General features: G+C 38.0%; 1 protein-coding gene across 3 annotated transcripts in view; it reads left to right on the top strand.

Moving 5' to 3' along the window:
* Positions 1–17019, top strand: part of LOC127632063 (serine/threonine-protein kinase D2-like) — a 52952-nt gene that overhangs the window by 17974 nt on the left and 17959 nt on the right. For 2 of the 3 annotated variants that reach the window (XM_052110538.1, XM_052110539.1), the window contains 3 exons: positions 12507–12645; positions 15531–15662; positions 15771–15967. In XM_052110538.1, the coding sequence (XP_051966498.1) occupies positions 12507–12645; positions 15531–15662; positions 15771–15967 (468 nt within the window). Of the gene's footprint in view, positions 1–2060; positions 5275–12506; positions 12646–15530; positions 15663–15770; positions 15968–17019 lie in introns of those variants that run through there. The other variant, XM_052110540.1, reaches the window with a different exon arrangement.

The raw sequence follows: 17019 nt of genomic DNA on the forward strand, positions 1-17019 counted from the left end.
TGGGTTTAGGTCTGGAGACTGGCTAGGCCACGCCAGAACCTTGATATTCTTCTTACAGAGCCACTCCTTGGTTATCCTGGCTGTGTGCTTCGGGTCATTGTCATGTTGGAAGACCCAGCCTCGACCCATCTTCATGCTCTAACTGAGGGAAGGAGGTTGTTCCCCAAAATCTCGCAATACATGGCCCCGGTCATCCTCTCCTTAATACAGTGCAGTCACCCTGTCCCATGTGCAGAAAAACACCCCCAAAGCATGATGCTACCACCCCCATGCTTCACAGTAGGGATAGTGTTCTTGGGATGGTACTCATCATTCTTCTTCCTCCAAACACGGTTAGTGGAATTATGACCAAAAAGTTCTATTTTGGTCTCATCTGACCACATGACTTTCTCCCATGACTCCTCTGGATCATCCAAATGGTCATTGGCAAACTTAAGACGGGCCTTGACATGTGCTGGTTTAAGCAGGGGAACCTTCCGTGCCATGCATGATTTCAAACCATGACGTCTTAGTGTATTACCAACAGTAACCTTGGAAACGGTGGTCCCAGCTCTTTTCAGGTCATTGACCAGCTCCTCCCGTGTAGTTCTGGGCTGATTTCTCACCTTTCTTAGGATCATTGAGACCCCACAAGGTGAGATCTTGCATGGAGCCCCAGTCCGAGGGAGATTGACAGTCATGTTTAGCTTCTTCCATTTTCTAATGATTGCTCCAACAGTGGACCTTTTTTCACCAAGCTGCTTGGCAATTTCCCTGTAGCCCTTTCCAGCCTTGTGGAGGTGTACAATTTTGTCTCTAGTGTCTTTGGACAGCTCTTTGGTCTTGGCCATGTTAGTAGTTGGATTCTTACTGATTGTATGGGGTGGACAGGTGTCTTTATGCAGCTAACGACCTCAAACAGGTGCATCTAATTTAGGATAATAAATGGAGTGGAGGTGGACATTTTAAAGGCAGACTAACAGGTCTTTGAGGGTCAGAATTCTAGCTGATAGACAGGTGTTCAAATACTTATTTGCAGCTGTATCATACAAATAAATAGTTAAAAATCATATATTGTGATTTCTGTTTTTTTTTTAGATTATGTCTCTCACAGTGGACATGCACCTACGATGACAATTTCAGACCCCTCCATGATTTCCAAGTGGGAGAACTTGCAAAATAGCAGGGTGTTCAAATACTTATTTTCCTCACTGTATATATATATATATATATATATATATATATATATACAGAATATATATTCATCTATATTGCCTAGCCCTAGTGCTGGCCACAGTAAGCTTCATATAATGTGTGTATTGTTATTGTAAACACTATATACACACATATATGAAAGGAATTGGAGGTACAGATGAAAAGGAGAACTTTCAAGTCGATTAGGTAATGTTTTGCACTTCTCTGCTGCTATTTTTGATTCAGATACTCATGCTCTCGCAGTTCTCATTTTAGCCGACCCAGTCATTTTTACACGGCTACAGTTTTTCCCTCACCTTTCTATTGTTAAAGGGATGGATAGTTCACCCAAAATTAAAATTCTCTCACCATTTACTCTTAACGCCTTATGCTTTCCCAGATGTGTATGACTTTCTTTCTTCTGCAGAACACAAATTAAGATTTTTAGAAGAATATCTCTGTAGGTCCATAGAATCCAAGAGAATGGTGATCAGATCTATGTAGCTCCAAACATCACACAAAAAAAACACAGAATTAATCCATATATCTCCAGTGGTTTAATCCATGTCTTCAGAAGTGATATAATAGGTCTTGGTGAGAAACAGATCAAAATTAAAATCCTTTTTAAATTCTAAATCTCCACTTTCACTTTTATATATATGAAAGTCACATGTGGTGTAATTTCACTTTGACATCTAAAAGTGAAAGTTAAAGTGGAGCTTTAGAGTATTTAAATATTGTTCTGTTTCTCACGCACACATATTATATCACTTCTGAATATATGGATTTAAACACTGGAGTCTTATGGATTACTTTTATGTTTCCTTTATCTGATTTTTGGAGCTACAAAGGTCTGATCACCAGTCACTTGCATTGTTTGGACCTACAGAGCTTTGATCATTTTCTAAAATCTTTGTTTGTACTCTGCTAAAGACAGAAACACATACACATCTGGGAGACAATGAAAAGATAATTTGCATTTTTGTATAGTTTATTTTTTCCAGAACTCTGCAAATATGGTAATATGAATCATTCTGAATGAAAATGTAAAAAGCATACAAATTCAAAATAGTCTCTTTTGTGACCTAAAACAGGTCTCTCACTTTTCACAAAAGTGTCCACAACCCATGTTGCACATTGTCTCTAAATGCTGTAAAGCAGGTTGAATTGGAATCGGTTCAGTGGGCATTTCCATTACAATTAGCAGATGTTTGGAAAGTACACAGAGTGCAACCGTAGGAAAAAGTGAGTTCTCTTTCCATTATTAAGGAGTTTGTTTGGTAAGGACAATGCTTTGACGTGTGGGAACAATAACAGACTGAAGTGGGTCACTGTGTTGTAGCCATTCATTCTAAATCTGCTGTGGTGCAAACTGTGTTCACATAGTCATGTGACCATGATCATAACACACACACACACACACACACACACACACACACACACACACACACACACACACACACACACACACACACACACACGTAGTGTTTCCATGTTTTTTGGGGACTTTCCATAGACATAATGGTTTTTATACTGTACAAACTTTATATTCTATCCCCTAAACCTAACCCTACCCCTAAACCTAACCCTCACAGAAAACTTTCTGCATTTTTACATTTTCAAAAAACATAAATTAGTATGATTTATAAGCTGTTTTCCTCATGGGGACCGACAAAATGTCCCCACAAGGTCAAAAATTTCGGGTTTTACTATTCTTATGGGGACATTTGGTCCCCACAAAGTGATAAATACACGCTCACACACACACACACACACACACACACACACACACACACACACACACACACACACACACACACACAGGTTTAAACAGCAATATAGACATATGTACCTTATGGATATGTGCATGATTTTTTACAAATAGTTTTTGTTATTGAGCTAAATCAGACAAAACCTCCTCATCCTCAAGTAGAAAATGGAGTCCGAAATAATGGCGCCTATACTGTTTTTTATCAAATAAAAAAATTGTCATTTTTAGAGATTATAGTACATACGATTAGCTTTATATTAAAAATAGAAGTCCTCATTTAGGTTAAATAGATGTGCGTGTTTGTTTTAGTCCATATGTTTAGTCCAAGCTTATGAAGTGAGCATTACCTCACTAACAAAAAGTGAAATACTTGGTATTCTTTTAAGTTCCTTGTAGTACCATGTCAATTCTAAGATACATGAATCATAGTAGTATAATGTAGAATTTCATTGTGAGCTACTGTAGTGTTGCTATTGCTATGCTTATTTTAGCATAATTGCTATGCTAGCTTACTAGCTGTAGCTTAGCAGTAATAGTTTGGCCAACAATGCAACCAATTTATTTATTTATTGCTGTTTTTTGCTCTCGCTTTGATTAGGAGAAGCTGATTCCCGATGAGTTCAAATACCCAGAGCTCACTGGGGATCACATTTTATTGTAATAAGGAGGGAAACCACAGATCACCCCTGGAAGTGCAAATAAATGTTATTCCTCTTTATTCCTGTCGGACGGCTAAGAGATTTGCGATATTACATGTGAGAAGAGGGCTTTGCCTATTCATAGCATGAGGTTTTGTGTCAACCTGCTCATGTCTGCTGAGACAAAGCAGGGTCAAAGTCCTGATGGGTGTTATGAAAGTTGTTTGTGTGGCCTGCCTCTGTGTTGTGTTAGAAAAAGAGAAGACCCTGCCTTTGATTATCTTAGCTGGTTTAAGATAGTCTTTTCTGGTTGCAGTTGGTCTCCCAACCTGACCAGCTGAAAAGTCCCAGAGCCCTGTTAAAAACTAGCCTACAGATAAGGCTGGGAGATCATCTAAGTGTAGCAAACCGACTTGGGCTAGTTTTAGCTGTTGAGAGGAGAGAAGAGAAGAGGGGACATGGTGGCTTCCATAATTCATCAGTCATAATAGGCGCAGTGGCCTGAGACCATGCAGGAAACACAATCCTAGTCAACACAAAGCTCCCTTAGAAACACTGCGCTGTCTCCAAGCAAAGACCTTGGAATGACAGATATGATTGCACCAGCGTGTATTGTCTGTGCCACTGTGCAAACATGCATAGGAACAAATTAATTTGCGTATGTAGCATATGTATGTTGCATTCAAATTCCAACAACAGTCTGAATAAACTCTTCTTTTTGGTACCAGTTTAGTTGATCATTAAAATCAGCATTGGTTGACACTGATATAGGTACCCATTATCTGAACTGGAGCTGCCACTGTTCAGCTCAGTAAGCTTTTTGTCAATTAGTTATAGGCCATGACCAGCTAATCTGTTTAAGTTTGAAAACTCTGTCATCATTTTCCATCATGGTAACAGAGAGCATTTTTGAAATGCTCAGTTTTTGGTGGAAGAAAACACCATTCAAGTGTGGATAAGAGGCAAAACATTGAGAAATAAATGCCTTTTCAAGAGAAAATGTACAATGTATTAGTGTGGATGTAGCCATAGTCTCACATAGCCAGACTTTTAACAATTGGCATAAAGTCTATTCCACTTTTGCAGATTATTCAGACAAAGAACTGCCCAGGAACCACCCAAAGCACCTTTCTTAGAAAGGATGAGACCATCTGACCAACATGTTAAGCAAGCGATCAGAGTTATGTTTGTTTTTATATGTGGTTTAGGGAAGTGTTGGTCTGTGACTGACTGGACAGAAAGCACTTTAAAGTTAGCACACATGAGTGTAAACTAAAATTAATATGTATATTCAACTGACTTATGGATATTTAGTTCCACACAAAACTCCAAACTTTGGCAATTTCTGTATTTTGTGGATTAATATCATAGGCTAACACAATATACTAGATGACAATTTTATTCTAGTTATATAATGGGAATGAAAATAATCAAGGATCATTTGACTCATCAACAACTAAAGCAGAAATAATGTATGTGAAACTTTTCAGTGGATATTATTCTGTTTTGTTTTGAATCTTTTAGTGGCTTCAATGGAATTTGACGAAAGATGGAGGCGCCTTAAGCCATCTGGGACTGTTTTTTTTCATCTTGATACTGCCTGCTGTTTTTGTGCTTGTTTAGATGCTGGTCGGGAGCTGCGGTAGCAGGCCGGGTGTGGACTATATTCTTGGGCAGAGACTCAAGCCACTGGTAATAGACAAGATGTCTTTGTTGACTTTCTTGTGGAAGCTTGCAGGAGAAGGAGGGTGTATTTCGGGTGGAAGGCAGGACCAGGGTTCCTCTGAGGTGGAGGTTGGACAGATGTGCTCTGAGAGGAACATATGGGAATATTTAGGTGGTTGTGGAAGTGGGAAAACAGGAACTAGGTTGAAAGGTGTTGTTTGAGGAGGGCATGGTGTGTAAAGTGCAGTAATTCTCTGTGTTCTTTTGCTTCCTTTGTCTCAGTTTGTCTCTTCCTGTCTTCCGTCACTGTGGGAGCTTTGAAGCTTGTGTGTTCTCTGATGTTGTGTCAGAGTTTTGCTTTCTCACATCCTATGTTCCCTCTTAACTGTGCGCATGCGTGGCTGTGTACTTCTCATGTTGATTCCATGCTGAAGGCAGACTCAAATACATGGTTGTAATTGGAGTCTATCCAATTGTCTGTTGATTTTATGTATTGAACTGAAGCTGTGTGAGATCCAAACTGGTCTCATAAAATCACATTATTATATACACTATACACATGTTGATTGTAACATGCCTTGATGTAAGTATCGCTGCAGTTTCCTTATGAAATAAATACTAGGGTACCTATTTTAAGACTTCTACATCCTACGCGCAGTGCTATGCGATACATCATATTCACAACTTCAGTGGGCATGGCCATGAAGTTTTGGAATTTTCATGCAAGAATGAACTAAGTGATAGGCGTTAGTGGGTTGGCAAACTAGTGTGCACAAAGCATGAATGGGTTTGGTCAAGTGCAATTTAATTCGGGGGCTCTTCTCTGGTTAATACTGCATCTGCATCCTATTATATATTCCATTCCCTGTCAAGCAACATTGATATAAATGAATACAGCCCATTCATAAGAATTTGATAGTGTAATTGGGATACATGCTATGCATTAGAACAATAGAATGTAACGTGGAGCAGCTGCTGAGACTTGAAGACATGGTGAAGTGAGAACCCAAGTGCAAGTATCAAAATTAATACAAAATAAAATAGAACATAATTATGGACGTCAGTATAACGAGACTATGACATATTCATGACAATGACAAAAACCATGAACTAGAACCATGACCAAGAACCAAGAACAAACTATGAAACAACATTACAATCCCAGTACATGACAAAAGACAAAGGCAAACATGAGGGCTTCAATATGAAAAGAGCAAATGTGATAACAAAACTAAAAACATAACCAATCACTAGACAAGACGATTAATGAAAGACGAATAAACCAATAACAAGACCAGAAAATACAAAGAATAGAAACATGAAGCTAGACATGACATGGATAAAGAACTTCAAAATAGAAGACATGAAATTATACTAAACAAATCACACACAGACGCCACATAGGAATATGGACTGATGTACTTTTGCGCATTCACTTTTTCATTGTTGCATGTAAGGCATCATCTCTATGACAGTGACACGCTCCTTGTATGTGCAAGAAAAATGTGGTGCTCATCAGGATTAATTGGATGTAGGCTCCATTATATTATAGAGAATGTAAGTATAATTAATCATATTTATTTACGGACACACAAATCATGGATAGTATTAACAATGATTGTCAGGGATATCATTTGATGTTTCACTATATTATCAGAGTTTGGACATTCATTACCAACTGCTGGTGGAACCCCAAACTGCAAATGCAGGATCTGAGTTTAGACTTTGTGCCGAGAATAGACTTGGTTTTCAGATGTCATTTTGCCATGACCTATTTCTCATAAAAATGGCTAAATGTGATTTGTGCCACATGAGTACCATACAATACACCCATAGTTTGCACTGTGATTTTGCAAACACCCCCTTCCATGCCCATTTGTTTGTGCTGGCACAAATATTGCGCTTAGAATTAGCGCTCTCACGGAAATTGAATAAGACACAGCAAATGCTCGTTGAGCGTTAAGACTTTTATACACTTTCACACACATCACGAGTAAATCCACACATTATCAGTTCAAAAACACTTAAATTTTCCCTGTTCCTGACACGATGCAACCTTATGAAATCAAAACACTTTTACTATAGCGCATAACTTGTAAGGTGATACATTTTAAAGTTTGCATTACATATCCAACTACATTGATTGATACATTGAGTGTGATCAAATTGCACAGTAGCTAAACTGATAGAGTATTGCACTAGCGATGTTAAGGACTTGAATCCTGAATAGCATACAAGTCGACAAATGAGCAAAAGTGTCATGGAAGCACCAGAAAATTATGTGGTTGCTTTAGCAATTGCATTTTTCATCTCACATTTGTTTTTATGACACAATGAGTTAGATTTAAGATTAAAGTTCGTCACACATCGGATGAGAAGAGACACGCCACGTCACGGCTAGGACACGGCACAAGTATCAAACACAGGGCACGTCGATGCGATTCAGGTGGCAGACAGTACACACAAAAGTTACCAAAGGTTTTCTCTTCTTCAAGAATGAACAATACTAGAGTAAATATTCTATGTCCTCTGATAATGATTTGGGCCAAATTTTCAGGGGTCTAGAAATGTCCTTGATATTTAAACATATGAGTATGTACTATACTATAAAAACTTCAGAACTCATAACTTCCTCCCCAGTCTAAAAAGAGCTTTTCACTAATCCCACACTGCTAAAACGTCTAATTTTGAAAACCGTGTGTTGGCGATGTCAAGAGACATTGCTCAGTTGTATTTACATGCCCCAACACATGTGTCATCACACCCTTGGCCCCGCCCACAGGCGTTCAGTTCGTATTGTAATCAGAGAGGGACAGAGACAGGCCTAGTTTGACCAGCTATTCCTGATCACCAAACAAATCCAAAATCGGTTTCATTCATGAATATTTAATATATCATGACTGTTTGACAGATATATCATGACTGTTTGACAGATATATCATGACTGTTTGACAGATATATCATGACTGTTTGACAGATATATCATGACTGTTTGCTGATGTGCTTGAGTGAACATTTTAATATATTCAGATTCAATGTGTTGTATGTGCGTTATGTGTAAACCCTGAAATTTAGTTTTATAATGTTGTGGAGTGCTTGTTTATTCTCTTCCGATTGAGTTTGAAATATAGCTGATATGACGATGTTAGCCAATTAGAATGGTAGGCTGTTTACATTGAAGTTTAATGGAGCCGCTGAGGACAAAACCGAAAATGGTCATTTATTATTCAACTATGACAGTTATGATGCAAAAAACTTTACTAACATTATAAGAGGACCTCAGGGAAGATAATAAAATAGTAAAGAATGAGTTTCCATGCTCGTATCACTACATCAGCTTGATTCCATGTGGGTTCATCCTTCATTAGCATGTAATACAAAAATATATAAAAGTCCCACCAAAACTCATTGAGGAAAAGACTTAAATGTGGGACTAGCATACAATTCTGGTTGAACCTTAATCTTGATTCCACTTATTAACCGGATTCTCTACGGATGAATGCATTTATGAATGCCTGATTGTGTATGTTGTTGTGATCTTAAATGTCCCTGTGAATTGGCTTGACGTGTGCAGTTTTCTTTCCAGTGTTGACGAATTTCCAATTGAGAAAAACAAAACAAAAAAACAACAATAGCCTTTAGTATATCAATTTGCTACTTGCTATAGCTAGTCAGAGGGAGGGAGTATTACAGCAAGCATCGTTCTCTTTCTAGAGAGCATTTGGTTGGATAAAATGAGTGAGCACAGTTGTAAAATATCTGCTAAAAGAGCATTTTGTAAACATGAGTACACTAGCATATAGCTTTAAAGCTACAGACATGGACTATAAGACACACTCTTAATTTGATGGTGTTTCAAGAAGTACTGCAATATCATTCCATGTTTCATATTGGAAAGTCCCACAAACGTTCTCCAGTGCCACACGCACACCAAGACACACAAGACAAGGGCCCTTTTGCAATAGTCAGGTTTAGTATGCTACTTTTGTGATGAACTCCAAGTTGTATGACATGCACTGAATGAGAGCCATAAAGTATTTAAGAGATCTGCTCTCCGATAAGTCCCTATGCATTTGAGTGACATTATCAACCCCTTGTCCCACACTCCTTTGACCTGATGAATGGAGGGGATGTATCTTTTTTCATCCTTGTTGTTCTTTCATCCTTTATATGTAACACAGCACCTTGTTAATGCTATTGAATGTGCCCAGCTTTTTTTTATTTCTAAACACAGCCATTGATGGGTAGTCATCTTATGCCAGGCTAGTTCAGTGCCAAGTGGGATTTTGCTCTACAATGATTGGCAGGCGATGGCTGTGATGCAGGAGTGCTCAGGTAGTACACCTGAGTGGGTCTGAGTGTTATATCTCAGTGCGGTCACAGCTGTCAGCTGAAAATGAAAAGCAATCAGCTGAATCCACCACACCAGCTCCCATGCTAATTATTGCAAATGGGTTCCGCGTAACACCCCATCGGAATCCCCCTATAAGTTCTTCATCAAAAGATGTTGCTCTGTGCCTACTGTTGGTGTATAGGCCTGATAATAATAATAAAAAACAACAACATTGTTTTAGTTTTGTTAGTGTAACGTCAGCATCAAGTCCAAAAAGTCTGTATTGTATTCACATACAATATTTTATCATGTTAGTCAATGTTACTCATAATTGAATTGAAAATAATGAATTAAACCAGAAATAGTTCAAATAAATATGTATACATTAATTAAAATATTTATAAAATGTTATTATAAATATTAATAAATTAATAACTTAAATTTCTTTATATATATATATATATATATATATATATATATATATATATATATATTTATTTATTTTAATTTATATATATATATATATATATATATATATATATATATATATATATATATATATATATATCTTGAATAGTGATTAAGTTGTGCACACGTTTATTTAATGGTGCTAAGAAATCATTTACACATCTTGCCATTTTAAGATTTAAAAAAAAAAAAAAATATTTAGTTGATAAAGCTACAAAAGTTTACAAATATTTCATTTGACTAATTGTTTTGTTTTACCTAATGTTTTAAAATACAATTTTACAAGATTTCTCATTTTTAACACTTTGGACAACCTATATTGTCAATGACCCACATACATAAACTGTATATACTTATATATACAGTACATATTTTACTGTCTTATATACTGTATACAGTAAGACTTCCATGTAATCAATTTCATGTATTTCATGTAATTCACAATTGAAATGAGAAGCAACGTTAAAGTATGGGTTGCAGGTTTGGTGTCCTATACTTGGTGCTTCCCCATCCTACAACCACAGCCTCTTTGCAAAGTCTGCACTACATTTCTATCAGTTTAACAAAACAATCCACACTGAAATGTGACACAAAAAAACGGTTATGGTCAGACAGAAGCGATTAAGGATGAGGTGATGTAGATACAGTACAAAATTCTCCAAATGTATTATTATTTCTGGAATAATATATTTTTCTAGTGTTTAAGAAATATCTGCATATCTGTCCTACTTCCTGTTTATTACTCTTCTGTTACTGGGCAAACCAATTTTCTGAACCCCAATTAAGCGTCTCGATAAGTAAATGTGAGTGGTCATTTGATAATGAGTTTATCTGACCACAGAGAAGTTCATAAAGAGCCATTTTTTACAGCTTGGCTTTAAATGTGCACTCAGTAAAATGTCTGTTTATGTTCGCTGACACCTAGCGTAAATATGCATACATGAAATCCGCTGTATATAGTTTGCTGCCGGTAGTGTTGAACCTGCAGCAAATCTTCGGCAACAATGAAGAGTTTGCCGCAAAGCTCATTTGCATGTGGAAAATTTGCATGTGGAGCCACAGATTTCTGGCATTTCTAGCGTTTTATGTAAATGAAGATAAGTCGTATAATACTGTATTCGTCAGGTCATGTGATCTCAACATCACGATGCTCATGAATGTGCTCTCAGCACTATATGTAGAATAAAGAAGTTTTTTACTTCTTAGAATAATACTATTCTTTTATTATGGTTTCTTTCTGTTTAAAGGTTTTGAAATCAGCAAAAACGTTACACGTTTGTGTTACACCTTGAGTGCACCTTTAATGGATGTTTTTTTCTGACTGGTAAAAAAAATTCAGTTCTGAAAGATAAAGTATGTTTACATAGTGTAATTCACTCTTTATCTAAAAGGAAAAAAAAAAAATCCCCAATAATATGACCCCTCTGAACAACACAAACAACATAAAACATCATAAATCTTATGCCAGCTCTCGGCACATCAGAGCTTCAAATATTAAAAGCTTCTCTTCAACAACAGGAAATCTTCAATATGCAGCTGGTAGAAAAAGCACAAAACTTGCACACATATGAGAGGAGTTCCCTGGTGGGTACACCTGCAGAAGTGCCTCCATCTTTACACTATCAGGAACCCTTGCAGATGGCTCTTCATTAACATGACTGCCATCCCCAGCAACTTTCCTTCCAATGGGATTTTCCATGAGCCAAACATCTTAAGAAGGATGTTGTAATTGTGATGAGCTGCTATAGTTTTGCCATATAATGGGTTTTAAAAACCTTTTTGCCTTCACTAGTTGATTTTTAATATTCCTGCTGTGTGACAAATTAATTTTAATAGTTCAATATGAGGTCATGAAAGCTGTATGCACAATAATTATAAAAGCATTTGAAATGCAGTTTAAAATGGTTTTGAATGGAGTCACACTGCAGGATGTCAACTTCCGAAAATAATTTAATGTCAAACTACCCATGTGCTATAAATGGGACTTATAGCTGGAAATAGGGATATTTTGTTGCAATTTATATATTTTTTTCTCCCAATTTTGAAAGCCCAATTCTCAATACTTAGTAGGTCCTCGTGGTGGTGCGGTTACTCACCTCAAACCGGGTGGCAGAGGACAAGTCTCAGTTGCCTCCGCTTCTGAGACCGTCAATCTGTGCATCTAATCATGTGTCACGTTGTGCATGACACGCATGTGGAGGCTCATGCCACTCTCCGCAATCCAAGCACAACTTACCACGCACCCTATTGAGAGCGAGAACCACTAATCGTGACCACGAGGAGGTTATCCCATGTGGCTCCACCCTCCCTAGCAAACAGGCCAATTTGGTTGCTTAGGAAACCTGACTGGAGTCACTCAGCACACCCTGGATTCAAACTCGCAAATCCAGGGGTGGTAGTCAATGTCAATATTTTTAAGTGATTTCATGTTTCGTTTTTCTGACTCTGTTTATTACAGTTTCCTGAGTGTGGTTTTTATGGGATCTATGACAAAATCCTCCTCTTCAAGCACGACACCAGCAGCAATAACATCCTGCAGCTGGTCAAGGCAGTGTCCGACATCCAGGAGGGAGATCTGGTGGAAGTTGTTTTGTCCGGTGAGTCGCTGAAAACACATGCCCATCAGCATGAGTTATGAGTAGTTGTGAGTCAGCCAACAGATTAGTGGACCCTTTTACCAGAACTAGCTTGGCCAAAGACCCACTCTGACAAGTTTGGCCTTGTACCTGGTGGAGCAACTCACACAAGATCAACTTATTTGTGCATGCACCATTAATGTGACCTGATGTTCGAAGTGGAAGAACAAATTTAGCCATATGAGGGTTGAGCCTTTAACCTGTTGATACGCAATCCCCCGCACACGGTAGTGACGTCACTCTGCTTATATTTAATATATAATTTACATTCTATAAACGTCATTAATGTTAACAAATTAAACATCTTTTCAAAGGTCTAAGGGTTCATCATTGATATCATTATTCGATCTGTTTCACGATAGCAATGCTCCAGAAACAGCAATTTAGTTATTTGTGCCAGGAGTACAAATTAATCATGCAATTTCAAAACGGGACTTCATACCTTTTTTTATGAAAACGCGATCGCCACACTTGGGTCAATTGTCCATGACAAGCGTTCATTGAAAAACATCCAATAGCACTTTTTGTCCATAAGTGATAAATCTGAGAAATATTAATATTCTCCATTGTTTACATGAGATCTCACCTGAAAGAATTACCCTTCGTCGTCGTTCTTCATCAGCGTATGCAATCTGAGCAGCATTCATCAAAACTGTATATTATCTTATATATTAGAGTCCCGTAAACAAAATGAGCCTGTCTCCAAAGTCTGTTTTTAAAAATGCAGCATAGTTTTATTCATAATAGCCGAGAAGTGTGGTCAGATTTTGTGTCGTCTTGAAAGGCGGAGCCTTAATTTTACTCCGTATGCTTTCAGCGATTTTACAGAGAAAAACGTTTGCAGGAACCTCATTTTTTGTTAGATCATCCTCAAATCATCCTCAAATCCGACACCACGACACCACTGTCATCGGCCTCATCCGAGATGATGATGAGTCTGCGTATAGAAAGGAGGTTGAACGGCTGGCTGTCTGGTGCAGTCAAAACAACCTGGAGCTGAACACGCTCAAAACAGTGGAGATGATTGTGGACTTTAGGAGGAACACCCCAACATTGTCCCCCCTCACCATTCTAAACAGCACTGTGTCAGCAGTGGAGTCATTCAGGTTCCTGGGCACTACCATCTCACAGGACCTGAAGTGGGAGATACACATCGACTCCATTGTGAAAAAGGCCCAGCAGAGGTTGTACTTCCTTCGCCAACTGAGGAAATTCAACCTGCCACCAGTGCTGCTGAAACAGTTCTACTCAGCGGTCATTGAGTCTGTCCTCTGCACTTCAGTAACTGTCTGGTTTGGTGCAGCCACCGAAATTAGACATCAGAAGACTACAAAGGACAGTTCGGTCTGCTGAGAGGATTATTGGTTGCCCCTGCCCTCCCTTCAAGAACTATACACTTCCAGAGTGAGGAAAAAGGCTGGTAAAATCACTCTGGACCCCACTCACCCTGCCCACTACCTTTTGAACTGTTGCCTTCTGGCCGGCGCTCAGAGCACTGAGCACCAGAACCGTCAGACACAGGAACAGTTTTTTCCCTCAGGCCATCCATCTAATGAACAGTTAAATTACCCCCATTGAGCAATAATTATGTGCAATACACAGTTTAATTTTAATTTAAATTATATTATCCAACTTATCCACTTCTGCCATTACTTACATTGCTCTGTACATAATATACTGTTTTTTGTTCTTTATATACAGATTGTATTAGATTTGCACTCACGTGTGTGTATGTGGGTATGTATGAAGGTGAGTTTATGTAGCGTATATGTATAATTATTTATTTTGTGTTCTTTTTGTTTTTAATTACCTATGCCTTGCTGCTGTTTTTTTGGTATTGTTTGTATTGTTGTTGACTGGAAGCTCCTGTCACCTAGACAAATTCCTTGTATGTGTAAGCATACTTGGCAATAAAGCTGATTCTGATAAATTTGAAACGTAACTTCTTTAGACTTGTGGCTTTGAGAAAGTTCTTTTTTTTTTTTTTTTTTACATGTTTAGCACAAAATATTTCCATTACTATAAATTTCAGCTTCTCTAACTTGAAAAAAATAACAACATATATTAATTCTGAAACTTGTGTAATAAAGCCCAAAGTGTCTTCTTTCAAAAGATACTACAACTGTGTCCATATGCCAAAGGGTCCAGTAAATACAATCATTTAAGTTCAGGTATGTCATTTTCATGGTTTGTGCTCAAAAAGGGGGTGTGTATCAACAGATTAATAAACACAGAATTATTCTGAGATGATGCTAAAATAGCATATTTGATACAGACAATTGTGTCTTTGTCTCTTGTTTTTGCCACACAAAACAAATTGCGGTTGACAGAAATCACGTTTATACTCACTCGCAGTCATATTTTCTTTTTAACCTTGCATAGTTTTGTTTATGGTGTTCAAGGACGAAGTGATGTCAAGAAACCTGTGTTAGCATCTTGCTCATTTGGTTAGCTTCAACCAAATGACAGATACATTTGCTCAAGTATACATTAGAGTGTGCTTGGATGCTTTTTTTTTTACATCAAAAGCAAAATATATTGGAATTCTTTCCTCTTAAATGTCCATATGATAAACCTACTTGTTTTGCTTTGCACAATTATAGCCAGTGGTTAATAGCTTTTTTATGATTAGCATTTAGCATGGTTCAGAACTTCAGAACTGAGCTGTTTCATTTTTGCATTGCGACACACTAGTTGAGAATCACTTCTCTAAGCAATATTTTGCTTTGTTGATAATTTATTGATATTGTTGTGTGATGAATATAAAACCTGAACTACTAGCACAAATTTTACAATGTTATCTTGTCTCCTGACCTCAATTTGTGATTGTTCTGTATGTGTTGCAGCTGCTGCCACGTTTGAGGACTTCCAGATTCGACCGCACACGTTAAACGTGCACTCGTATCGTGCACCAGCCTTCTGTGATCATTGTGGTGAGATGCTTTTCGGACTGGTGCGCCAAGGGCTCAAATGCGATGGTGAGGATGCACATGTGTTTATGTCATTATCTATAAGTATGATACGTTTTCGGTTTCCTTTGACTCTATCACTTACTTATTTTGCTCTCTCACTGTCTCCGCCTGCAGGCTGTGGGCTGAATTACCACAAACGCTGTGCCTTTAGCATTCCCAATAACTGTAGTGGGGCAAGAAAGCGACGCTTGTCGACTACGTCTCTTACCAGCAGTCAGTCTCTGCGTCTGTCCACCACAGAGTCCCTCAGCAGCCTCAACAGCAGCGTGACATCAGAGGAAGCCAGCCTTGTCCGATCACACACACATGCGGTACAGAGGACACTACCATTCATTCACTGAAACCCAGTAAAGCAAACAATAACACTCAGAATTGATTGACCAAGGATATTCTTCACATTAATAAAATGAATAGGGTCTATTTTATTTTCATTTTGACTTTAAACATCAGAGAGATAAATATTCCTTTCTGGGATAGTGTGTTGTAGTAGATCAATATCTGAGCTGTTAACCAGAAAGGTGAAGGCTTAAATTCTGCAAGGGATGATTATGAACCATCCCCATTGTGCCCTTAAAGGGTTAGTTCACCCAAAAAAGAAAATTCAGTCATTTCTTTTACTCAACCCTGTGTTGTTATAACCCCATATGAATTTCTTTATTTTTCAAAGGGAGAAAATTTGAAAAAATGTTATACAATGGCAGTTTAAGGTGTCAAGCTTCAAAAGCATGCAAAAGTTTAATTCAGAAGTCTAATAAATTATTCAATGAGACTCTAAGGTTTGGAGAGAAAAAAACTAAATCTAATGTATTATTTGATGAAACTTTTGACAGATCGTTGTTCTATTCTGCACGTTCTTAAGATTGCACAAGAGAGTTCAAGCAGCCCCAGCTTGCGAAATAGGGCGTTCAAGCAACAACTTGTTTTGTATATATACAAACAGGCCCACCCCACAACACAGCTGCACACAAACCAGAGAGCCAAACTTACTAAATACATCTGATGAGTTTGTAGTCGGAGAATAGATGCGTTTCTATGCCCAGCCTTATTTATTTGAAACAGAGTTCCCAATCAAACTGAGAGAGATAGAGGAGGCAGGAATGTCTCTTCTCCATTCTCAACTTCTGAGCATTTGTGACAGACCTCCGACTGAAGAGTACGATACCTCAGAAAAACATTCGGTAGGTGTAACATTCTTGGCCTATTTTTTTACCCAGCTAGTGAGATGCAAGCTTCAATATTCGATTCAATATAAGAAAGTTTTTGGACCAGTGCCAGTTTGCAGCGTATGGAGCGCGATACCGAAAAAAGAAACCAAGCTATCAGTAGAATGTCCCGCTGCTCATCATGGCTGGTTAGGACATAA

This window comes from Xyrauchen texanus, chromosome 38 (genome assembly GCF_025860055.1).
Source record: "Xyrauchen texanus isolate HMW12.3.18 chromosome 38, RBS_HiC_50CHRs, whole genome shotgun sequence".
In the NCBI taxonomy this organism is placed as follows: Eukaryota; Metazoa; Chordata; class Actinopteri; order Cypriniformes; family Catostomidae; genus Xyrauchen; species Xyrauchen texanus.